The 12,538-nt window shown below is 39.1% G+C and overlaps 1 protein-coding gene across 1 annotated transcript; it reads right to left on the bottom strand.

Annotated features, from left to right (window-relative positions):
• Positions 1-3,141: 3,141 nt before the first annotated feature.
• On the bottom strand, positions 3,142-6,673 carry LOC129113811 (olfactory receptor 52D1-like). The gene is made up of 2 exons (XM_054626288.1): positions 6,657-6,673; positions 3,142-4,093 (listed from the first exon to the last, which is right to left on the bottom strand). Exon 2 carries the CDS (start codon positions 4,084-4,086, stop codon positions 3,142-3,144), a length of 945 nt encoding a protein of 314 aa, XP_054482263.1. The 5' UTR covers positions 4,087-4,093; positions 6,657-6,673.
• Positions 6,674-12,538: the final 5,865 nt, after the last annotated feature.

Here is a 12,538-nt window from a genome sequence, read left to right on the forward strand (position 1 = left end):
TTAAATATAATTTCCTCACTTTAAATAGCATTTAAAGATTTCAAAAAGTCTCCAGGAAGAATCACTGGGGGTCATCTCTACAAAAGAAAAGTTATTTTGCCTCAAGAGGCGTTACAATTTGTATATGACCTCCTCTATCATTAGAGCCTCGACTCAGATCAGATCCTAAATAGATATTGATATAACATTAACATAACATTTGGAGACAGAGTGAGGAAGCTGCAGAGCTCAGCGTGACACCACAGACCTCCCTCCACCTCGGACCAGAAGTGAAACTGCAGCCGCTTTTATTTGGTCTGTCACATGCTAACGGGTCAACGGTTGCCTGGCAACCGTTGACACTGAGCACCCAGCATCATCATCGTTCATCTCTCTCGTAGGTTGATTCAAGACATTGGCATTAAGAGTGGGCAACAGATGTTATTCTAATAACAATAAACATTTTTTCTATATGTGTTTGACACACTAGTATCATATATATATATGATATATATATATATATATATATTTATATGATATTATATATATACATATATATGTATACATATATATATACATATATATATTATATATATATTATACATACATATATATATATATATATATACATATATAATATATCGTATATATATATATATAAATATATTTAATTTATTTTTATATTTTATATGTATATATAGTGTTGATAGGTCAACATTTTTTTGTTGCCATTTATTGATTTATTTCAATCATCAAACATTGTGTATTTGTACTGACATAGTTAATAGCAAGTATTTCCATACATACAATGTATATAGTATTTTAACACATGTAAAATAGATCGTAATAGCTTTTCCTTACAACTAAACTGCATCTTTAATTTATTTTTTTATTTTTCTCCTGTATTACATTCGTAGTTTCAAACACCTGGTAAAAGTTGTGAGTTGCAACAAAACAAAAAAGCAACGAAACAATTTAGTTGTGTTTAATTAAAGATAATGGTTTGGCTTAAAATAGGTATGTTTGTTATGTGACCATGTGTAAAGTTTAACATGAGTCAATGGAGACTTTTTGTTTCACACAGGACACGGACAGAGGTCTCCTGGGTGAAAGTCCTGTGTTTGTTTGACCCACTTATCCACCACGGCCTCCTCCCTAATCAGCAGTAGTAGTAGTAGTAGTAGTAGTAGTAGTAGTAGTAGTAGCAGTAGTAGTAGTAGTAGTAGTAGTAGTAGTAGTAGTAGTAGTAGTAGTAGTAGTAGTAGTAGTAGAAGTAGTAGTAATAGTAGTAGTAGTAGTAATAGTAGTAGTAGCAGTAGTAGTAGTAGTAGTAGTAGTAGTAGTAGTAGTAGTAGTAGTAGTAGTAGTAGTAGTAGTAGTAGTAGTAGTAGTAGTAGTAGTAGTAGTAATAGTAGTAGTAGTAGTAGTAGTAGTAGTAGTAGTAGTAGTAGTAGTAGTAGTAGTAGTAGTAGTAGTAGTAGTAGTAGTAGTAGTAGTAGTAGTAGTAGTAGTAGTAGTAGTAGTAGTAGTAGTAATAGTAGTAGTAGTAGTAGTAGTAGTAGTAGCAGTATTAGGCCATGTCCACATTAACCAGTTTTAACCCGTTTCAAATGAAAACAGGGTTTTAAAAGAAAAACGAAACCGTCCACACATGCGTTTCAGCATGCGTCCAGACTTGCTTCCCGGAAAACAAATATCACGTGACTATTCACGTACACTGGGCATGCGCATGCCGGTGTAAACAGGAAGTACATTGGTTGCTTGGTGACAGATAATACAATTATACTACTCTTGATAGTCGTCGTGCTTGATACTTAAGAACTTCCTTTCAAATCTTCACATTTCGTGGAAGTTTTTAGAAGATTTATTTTTCAAGCTTAGTTACAACACTGCATGTCTAACTCTATCTCTCCCACACAGACAGCAAATTTACTTTAAATGAACAGTTATTAAAGTTTAATAGATTATGGGTCCATACATTTGGTCAACACAAGTCCGTCAGAAGTCTGTCCGGTAGGGTTGATAACGCCGCTGGACACGCTGGACACGCCGCCACGCAGCGAAAGATATTCGGATTCATTTGAAAGCGGGTTAGTGTGGATGTGGCCTATGTAGTAGTAGCAGTAGCAGTAGTAGTAGTAGTAGTAGTAGTAGCAGTATTAGTAGTAGTAGCAGTAGTAGTAGTAGTAGTAGTAGTAGTAGTAGTAGCAGTATTATTTGTAATACTAGTAGTAGTAGCAGTATTAGTAGTAGTATTCGTAATAGTAGTAGTCGTCAAGCAGATGTTTTCTCAAAAAGCCCCATGAATCTTTAATGTTTCAAAAACCCTTAATTTTCATGTCGTTTTGCCCTCTGACTCTCTGACTGGACGACAAATCTACAGACCAAAGGTTCTAATAATGCAGAAATATTACCATCTACGTCATATGTCTGTCCTAACATCGTCAGTGGGTGCTGCTGCTACTACTACTACTACTACTACTACTACTACTACTACTACTACTACTTGTACTACTACTGCTACTATTACTACTAATGCTACTGCTAATGCTACTACTGCTGCTACCAACATTACTACTTCTACTAATACAACTTCTACTCCTACCCACTGAGCACACTACACCTCATTTATCAATTTGTGAAAACTTTTTCAGTTTGAGAACTTTATCACAATAAGCTCATGATTCTTAAAAAACTCCAGACTCTCATTTACTCGACTGCTTTTCATCCCATAATAACACATTTTTGTTGGATTCACCTCCATCCTGAACTTTTCTGACAATTCTTGTTTTGAAAAAATGGAGGAAAAGTGGAAACAGGAAAGATCATGTTTATTAATAATAACTGAAGCATGTTTCCTTCTGAATGATATAACTGACAAAGTTTGATTACAATAACAAGCATATTAAGCAAATTATTTATAATACTTATTTTCAAAGGAAACCTGTTGTTTTCTGAAAAAGTATTGGCAAACAATTCTGAAACAGAAACATTCAAAAGCAGGGTTGTATATTTTAATATATTATCATGAAGACGATTATTATTATTGTATATTTTAATGAATGGAGAGAGCCTGTCATACTGAATCGGCATCAATATTTACAACTCCTCTGTGTCTTTAAAGGAATCCTGTGCAACGTGAAGGTATTTTAAGATATTGTTTCATTTCATCCGAGCCGCTTTGCTGCTGTGGAACAAAGAGATGATCCTCTGCTTGATCTCTTTGATCTGGAGCCCGTAGATGACGCTGTTGAAGGCCGGCAGAGTGACCTCACAAAGGACGGACACCACCTTCCTGTAGTCTGACATCCGAGGGAAGCGGTGCAGCGTGATGATGATGAGCGCCGACACCAGGAGGAAGACGTACACGGCCAGGTGGGTGGCACAGGTCTGCAGCGCTTTGCTGTTCAGCGCCTTGTTTTTACTGCGAACGCACACAGCGGCGATCTTCAGGTAGGTGAGCGTCACGCTGAAGATGGAGGAGCCCAGGACGACCACGGTGATGCCGAGGCCGACGACGTGGTTGAGGAGGACGTTCTCACAGGAGAGGTTGAACAAGGAGGCGTTGTCGCAGAACGGGTTGGGTATGACCCGCCGGCAGCGCGACAGCCGCAGGCTGAGCCCCACGAGGACGGCGACGATGGTGAAGGCCACCAGCCAGGCCGCCGCAGACAGCACCGCCACCATCCGGTTGGTCATGATGGAGGCGTACCGCAGGGGGTTGCAGATGGCCATGTAGCGGTCGAAGGCCATGATCATGAGCACCGTGTGGGTGGTGGTGGCGTACAGGTGGACGCAGAAAGCCTGAGCAGCGCAGTCGATGTAGCGGATGAAGCGCTCTGAAGGCGGTCTGAAGATGTCTCTGAGGATGTGCGGCGTGACGATCGTCGCACCGAAGACGTCGTTGATGCTCATGTTGCAGAAGAGCAGGTACATGGGCTGGTGGAGGCTCCTGCTGGTGAAGATCAGCACCACCAGGCTGATGTTGGACACCAACGCAAAGACGTAGATGAGGAGGAGGACGATGAAGGAGGGGATGGTGGACTGGGACGAGACCTTTAACCCCTCCAGGAGCAGGTCCCCCTCTCCTAAAGTCTGGTTCTCCATATGAAGTCTGTCAAAATAACAACAAATACTCTGAAAAGAATGAAATCCAAAAATCCAAACAGCTTCAGATACTGAACTTATTAAACAGATCAGTTATCTGATTCAGTTTCTTCATCAAAACCATTAAATTTCAGTGTTTCTGCAGTGTTTAGTCACATTACTATTATTATTGCCTGTACTATTACGCTTATTGACTTGCTTCTACCCTGGAGTCTTTGTGCTTTCTTGCCTCGCAGGTTTCCATAAATCGTGGCTGTACCTGGACCGTGGTCGGGCCTCCTGCTGTGGCCCTGCTGACACCCACTGCTACCACCATTATTATTATTACTAGTCACATTACTATTACTATTCCCTATATCATTTTTTATTTCCACTATAGTCATTGCTGCTTTTATAAGTAGTCTTCATTTTTTCCTTCGTTACTCTGCTTACTACTGTGATTATATGAATCATTGATGTCATATACATTGAATGTGTTGTATCTCTGTTATGTTGTTCATTCTGTACACATGACATCTATTGACTTCTGTCCATCCTGGAGAAGGATCCCTCCTCTGTCGTTCTCCCAGAGGTTTCTTCCTTTTTTCTCCCTGTTAAAGTTTTTTTAGGGGAGCTTTTCCTGTGCCGATGTGAGGGTCTAAGGACAGAGGATGTGAGGGTCTAAGGACAGAGGATGTGAGGGTGTAAGGACAGAGGATGTGAGGGTCTAAGGACAGAGGATGTGAGGGTGTAAGGACAGAGGATGTGAGGGTCTAAGGACAGAGGATGTGAGGGTGTAAGGACAGAGGATGTGAGGGTCTAAGGACAGAGGATGTGAGGGTGTAAGGACAGAGGATGTGAGGGTCTAAGGACAGAGGATGTGAGGGTCTAAGGACAGAGGATGTGAGGGTGTAAGGACAGAGGATGTGAGGGTCTAAGGACAGAGGATGTGAGGGTGTAAGGACAGAGGATGTGAGGGTCTAAGGACAGAGGATGTGAGGGTCTAAGGACAGAGGATGTGAGGGTCTAAGGACAGAGGATGTGAGGGTCTAAGGACAGAGGATGTGAGGGTCTAAGGACAGAGGATGTGAGGGTGTACAGATTGTAAAGCCCTCTGAGGCAAATTTGTAATTTGAGATTTTGGGCTATACAAAATAAACTGAATTGAATTGAATCAGTCTAGTCACAAGTGGCTGCTTAGTTTTATGTAATGTTACCTCACATAAAATGACTTCATTCAGGTAGTTAAACATATTTTAAAAAAGAAAACAATTTAAGACACAGTACTTATGAAGTTAACTACAAGCTCAAAATTTTGACAATTAGAATTTTGTCACTTTTTTCAATATTTTGAAAGCCAAAATATAAACAAAGAAGTAGTAGTGAATGTGACTGTAAAGGCTTCTTCTCTGAAAAGAATAACAGCTGAAATCCAAACAGCTTCAGATACATAACTTATTAAACAGATCAGTTATCTGATTCTGTCTCTTTAACAATGTCATCAAAGTTCAGTGTTTCTGCATCAGTCTAGTCACAAGTGGCTGCTCAGTTTTAAGATGTTACCTCACATTAGAAAAATAAAATGTACAGATTCGACCGGAGAAAAAGGTCCAGACTAGTATGAAACCATTTAAGATACAGTTCTTAAACTTCAAAACTTTGACAATTTGAATTTTGTCACTTTTGTCAATATTTTGAAAGCAAAATATGAACAAAGAAGCCGTAGTGAATGTGACTGTAAAGTCTTCTTTAGACTCTTAAATGAGTGAAAGTTGCAAACAGCTTCAGATACTGAATTTGTTAAACAGATCAGTTATCTGATTCTGTCTCTTTAACAATGTCATTAAAGTTCAGTGTTTCTGCATCAGTCTAGTCACAAGTGGCTGCATAGTTTTTAGATGTTACCTCACATAAAACACCTTCACCCAGGTAGTTAAACAGAATTAGAAAAATAAATGTCCAGATTAGTATAAACCATTTAAGAAACAGTTCTTATGAAGTTGACTACAAGTTCCAAATTTTGACAATTTGAATTGTGTCACTTCAGTCAGCCTTGAAAGCTAAATATTAACATAGAAGCAGTAGTGAATGTGACTGTAAACGCTTCTTTAGACTCTTAAATGAGTGACAGCTGAAATCCAAACAGCTTCAGATACTGAACTTCAGTTATTGACCAGACCTGACTAATGTTCAACCTGATTCAGTCTCTTCAACAATGTCATTAAAGTTCAGTGTTTCTGCATCAGTTTAGTAAGAGGTGGCTGCTGACTCAGTTTTACATGAAATAATTTCCATTAGGGAAGTATGCAGATATTAAAATAACAGAGGACCGGAACCTTAATTTTGTCACTTCAGTCGACCTTGAAAGCTAAATATAAACAGAAGCAGTAGTGAATGTGACGTTAAAGGCTTCTTAACTTTTCCAAGTCTTACATTTGATTTCTTAACTGATGAGAAATATCAGAGCATAGGAAGGATACATTTACGTTTCTGTTGTTGGAGAGAATAAAGAAAAGCCACATAATTCTGGATATCATTTACATTAATTCATTTTCCATCTGCAGAGGTTACGTTGTGTTTGGGAGCGTTACCTTGTTGCACCATGAACCACACTTCGCTCCGGACCAGAGCTCAAACAGCTCTTTTATTTCTTTAGCTGCAGAGTCACATGCTCACAGGACGTCTGTCGCTTAGCAACCAATGACTCAGCATTATCTGTGGGTTTGTAGGGATAGTAAATATAGTGGCATTAAAAGAGGCCCTTTAAAATCATGTTGAAAAGTTCTCAACAGATTTTATATTTTTTCTGATTACAGGTTTTTTCTCCTTCAGTCTATAAATTTTACATTTATATTTGTTGTATAACTATATGTTTTTGTATGATAGGACTACCTTTGGAGCCTGAACAGTGACAATGAACTTTGGCATCGAAAACGAGACGTTAACTGAAAAACAACAAAGTGTGTTATTACTTTGATATTAGGCAGAAAGTAACTGCTGAAAATAAATATATTCAACTTTTTGCCATCCTCCGTGACGGTATGTACAACCGAATTACAGTTAATGTGTCAAAGTTTGCAACAGAATATTAAGAGAAAGCTGCAATTCATAGCTACATGCATTACTAGAATAATCACATAAAATACTGGAAGAATTATAATTATATTTAGTACATTTTATTCCATCACCGTAGCAACATATTGCCATGTGTGTCGTTTTTTTTCCATCCTGCCAATCCAGTTGGACTTTGCCATGCCGTCCAGAAGGTGTCGTCCGTCTGACTGATTCCATGTGAAAGCAGCATAAATCAACGTTTACTTGCTTTCACGTGGGACATGAACAATGGTCTCCTGGGTGAAAGTCCTGACATTCTCCAACATCCCATTCATCTGATCCAAGTTCTTCTGCTTCCAGTCTCTCCTGGTCCAGATGGCCCGTTATTAATTGTTCTTGGGGACCAATATGTGACTCCTTTGGGCCCCTGAACCAACACCCCAGAAAGTACTTCACTTGTTTCTGGATTAAAAATGGACTGGACCACTCCATGGACCTGACGGCCATGTTGACCCTTTCCCAGAACTATCTCTGTTTGGCCATCTAGAGGAGAATGTTCTGATTCTGTTTATTTGTTTCCATGTAACTTTGGTAAAGTGATGGAGTCTTTGCTGGAACCGTAACAGAGTTATAGTCACTGATTAGTGAAAAGGCTGCAGTTTATTGGAGTATGTGGTGACAGGTGAAGGGTTGCTCCAACCATTTGTGTTAGACTGTTTTCTGTTTTTATACGTCAAAGAGAACAATTAAAGGTTTTCACAGCTAGCCTTTTGAACTTGTTAGAAGATTTATGATGCCACTGGATATGAAGATTTATGGCCACTGGATATGAAACGACAGTTTTTTGGTCCATAAATCTTCCATAATGGAAACAGAAAGTTGACTTGTTAAATGATGGTGTTGCTTTAGTTTGTCTGAACCATGAGGCCTCCCTCTGCTGAGTAATCTACTGTAAATATGAGCTCACTGTTCTAGGACCAGTGTTTGTTTGCTGTTGTTACAGTGACAAAGTGTTAATTAGTTCCATAAGCAGAAGGAACTCTGCAGGGAAGCATGAGCTAACCGCGGCCTCCACCCATGACACCATCTGAACTCCATCAACAGGCTTCTCTGTGGAGGACAGATTCTCTGCTCACAACAAACAACGCGGAGTCACCAGCAGACTCATACGGCGACGGTTCACCCACAGGGGTTTAAGGCATTCACACAACTTTTCTTGTGACTTTTTTTTAAACACAGTTGAATGACTCTAAAAATCATAGAATAACACAATAAAAAGCTTTGTCTTTATCTGTAACATTTGGTTAATGTTTAAATAATGATGAATCTCACTCTACCTCTCATCAGTTTATAGGTAAACATTTTGTACGATCTGTGACAGATTTAATCTGTTTTTAGATACTTGTGTGTTTTTGTACCATATTTAAAACAATATTCAGCAACTATTTAGGCCCCTGTTCAAATGTTGAAGAGGTTTCGAGTGTATTAGAATTACATCGTTGTGATGAATGTACACAAGGGCCATTCCCATGATCACTCATGTCTCATAAATCGTTTTGGGGGAGTTAACACCATTTATTATACAGATTTGGTGCTAAATTAACCATTTTTGACCACTGTGATTTTGTTTTCAAAGACTTCAGACATTTGTAGATTTCTCAAAGAATTGCATTTTTCTACGATTAGATAACAAGAACTTCTGTTGTACAATCCGTTAAGAAACACCCTTAAAGTCAGTATAACTAGGAAAGCCAAACACCCTATTTTTAGCTCTACGTCTCTGGTTTGTTGTTGTAAAGTTTCACGAGGCTGTGATTATCTTAGAGGTCACTACAGGTCATTTCATACTTTGATTCTCATTATGTGAACTGGTTCTATGGCGACAAACATCCTCTCACATTAAGACAGTTGAGCTCATTAGATCCACAAGAGTCTCAGTTTTCCTGTCAAATCACATTCATGCAATTCAATTCAAAGTTTAGGGACGCTGGTATCCAAAAATATATTTTTTTGCCCCAAACTGCATGTGATTAGCATTAAGTTCAGTATCAACTGGATGGGTCCTGTGTTATTAGTTAATCTTGTTTCTATCTTTCGGAGGAACCATGTGTCAATAAACATTTTAGCTAGTTTTGAATTCATCTTCATAGTTCAAGATGTATTTAATGAAATGAATAAAAACTAACTAACACATAGAAAATGCAGGCAAAGGTATTGCTTTGTGTGTTTGCTACATGTGATTGGAACTTGGAGGTGAAAGCATGAAAACACAAAGTACAGGAGTGACCCACCCCCACCCCCATGAAAGGTTAATCCAGACAGGAAGTGACCCCCAGGAAGTGACCCCCCGCTCCAAACTGAAGAGTTAAAATCCATCTGCCCCTGTTCATATTGGGCAATGAGTTTAAGGGTTAAATGCTCAAATACACAAAGAAATGTTGTAGAACAAGTCACAATAAATCAGATCACAGGAAATAAGTTCAAATGTTTGATGGTGTTTGTTTGTTTGATTCTCTGAATGAGACGTCTGGTGATTATGAAGCATCTTTTATTCATATTTGTTGGGTTTTAACTACTTTCTTCTTAAAGCTGTTGAATTGTTGACTAGAGGTTGTAATGGCTTCTTCTAAACGTCCACACTGCCTTTGTGCATGGTTGTTGTTATTATGGGCTGTAATGAGAGTCCTGGAGGCCGCAGAGCTCCCAGACGTCTCATTGACCAGCAGGTTAATAGAATTAAAGCTGCAGTGATGCGTTCAGGGGCCGACGGAGAGGGAGACGCTCTCTCTCTCTCTGGAGAGACTCCAGCCTGCAGACCAGTGTTCTGTCTTTACTCTCACACTCACTCCTTCTCTTCATCTCCTGTTAAGTGTTTGTATTTCTGATATTCATTCATATTCATGTTACTCTGTTTATCTTTGGTATTTCGTACACAAACACAGCTCTTTGTGTCCAGGATGTGTTTAGCCTAGCTTAGCATAAAGACTCGAGTCAGGAGGAAACTGCTTCCAGTCTTTGTGCTAAGCTAGTCTTTGTGCTAAGCTAAGCTGTTTGACTCTGAGTAAGACAGAAAACAAATGGATTTCCCAAAAAGAAGCACTGCTACATGTCACTAATATTTAATATTATGGTTTACGGTCAGCTGTTGGATAGCTTGTTGTGGTTCAGACGTTCATGTTCCCCTCAGGATGAACTGTTAAAACTTTAATACATTTTTATTTGACCAGAATACGATACTTGATTCAAACTTGAGCCACAAATTTGTGAAGAAAAGTGACTTTATTGATCAGTCACCTACATGACCATTAGACCTGCTAACCGTTAGCATGTTAGCATTGTTATTGTTATTTTTAAGGTGTTTTAGCAGATCCCACTGGTGTTTTAGTGAGTTTTGTAGCTCTTTCTTTACTATCTGATGTCATGTAGGATCGTCTGTTGGAGGACGGTGGAAACCAGCGTCCCTTTAGATCCCAGTAGCTTCATTAGTGCTGGTAACCAGTCTGATAAACATCCATCACTGGGCCTCTCTCTTTGCTCCAAGAGGACTAATTACCATCAGAAACTGTTGATAAGTGTTTCCACAGTGGACCTCGTTAATGATCACATCGGGTTCAGAAACATTAACGCTCATTACTGGCTGCCATGGCAACTGGAACCCACGGTGATGAAACCAGTGGACCATTAGAGGGCAGTGTAGTCCCCTGAGCTCCCAGCATGCAACAGTTTAAACTAACTTTGAGATTGTAGCCACTGGGAAACACAGCGAGCTCCTTCGGGGTCGGCACTGAAGTTTGACTTCACAAATGAACTTTTATATTTATGTTTGTTTATTTCTTCAGCAGACTCTTTAAATAAAACCTGCTGGAAAGGACACTGAAAACCTTAAAGTCACATTTATAGTGCGTCTCAGAAATTAAGCAAATATCTTTATGTTTTATTGTGAACAGCACAATGCACTGTGTATATGGCTGATAAAAGAAAAAAGGGAGCAAATATAACTTTTAGAGATCCACTTTCTTTTAACCTCTCGGAAGTCAATAAACAATCAAAAATGTCAAATGTAATCCTTTAACTTTGTTAAAGTCAGACATTTCTCACAGAAGTGTATTCTTTATTCAGTCAGTAGTTCTTGTTTGTTAATATGTTGGTAGGATGAGGGTTAAATGGTGGAAGTGCCACAGAATAATTTATGAATGGTGACAAAACTTTCAAAATCATGGTTTTGAGTTAAAAGAAAATTACAACTAAATTCCTAAATTAAACAATTAACAAGCACCGTGTGTGTTCAGTAAAGATGTTCACGCACAGCGTACATTAACGGGCAGAGTAAGAAGTCACATCTGTTTAAACATCTGTTTGACCTGCTGTCCGTGTTGATCGAATAAAACATCACAGCTTATTATGTCATTTTATATCAGACAATCAGCTGCTTCAGAAGATGAGGTTTTCCAGCTGAAGGCCGACTGCACAGCTTAATCAAAGCAGTCAGATTGAAAAGCTGCAGGTCTGTGGACACAAACTCATCAACAATAGAACAATCTATAAGTCATTTATGAGAAAACTACAATGCCATTTGCCAATCGGAGAGCGCAGATGATGGTGCATTCAGGTGCTCCTTGGATTGTCCCTTTTCCAGAGTTGGGAATCGTTCTTGTTACTTCGACGTGTTCATAATGCTGGAACAACATGAACACAAAGAAGACGTGTTGTATTTTACTGCTTGAACAACACGGTAGCTGTTTTAGACTTGTTCAAACTTGAAGAGACGTTCAAGTGGAATTCCACCGTTGGGAACTAATTTCATTGCGATTATTCTGAAACTTGAATGCAGCACGAATGCCCTGAACAGAGGAGAAAAACATAACCTACGTTGTTATGAGGAAGTTATGTTTTTTATGTGTTTTCTTGTTAAAATGCGATCATGACGAGTTGTTGTTCGTTGGTTTTAACCGGACCGTAACATCGGGATCTACAGAGGGAAGTCAGAGCTTCATGTGTTAAAGCTGCATTCTCTCTGCTGTCCACCAGGGGGCGACTCCTCTGGTTGTATAGAAGTCTATGAGAAAATGACTCTACTTCTCTCTTGATTTATTCCCTCAGTAAACATTGTAAACATGAGTTTATGGTCTCAATCTCTAGTTTCAAGTCTTCTTCAATACAGCATGATGTTCATTTAGTAAATGATGCTCCATTTAGAGTCAAACAGACCATAAAGCAGGGGATGCTTTCAAAACAAACAACCAGAGAAGCTGCTGAGGCAGCACGTTTAGAACCAGATCCTTTGTTTTCCCTTCAGCTCCAGTGATCCAGATTTGTCTCAGCAGAGTTTCCAGACGAATCAGCAGACGTGGCTTCATGAGCTCGGCCAGTAAAAAAACCTCCAGTTTGGTTTTTGTATCTGGGATCAGAAATAGGAAGC

This window comes from Anoplopoma fimbria, chromosome 24, assembly GCF_027596085.1.
Source record: "Anoplopoma fimbria isolate UVic2021 breed Golden Eagle Sablefish chromosome 24, Afim_UVic_2022, whole genome shotgun sequence".
Taxonomy (NCBI): Eukaryota; Metazoa; Chordata; class Actinopteri; order Perciformes; family Anoplopomatidae; genus Anoplopoma; species Anoplopoma fimbria.

Excerpts from the sequence above, each read along its gene's own strand:
- LOC129113811 (XM_054626288.1), bottom strand. The coding sequence starts at position 4,086 with ATGGAGAACCAGACTTTAGGAGAGGGGGACCTGCTCCTGGAGGGGTTA.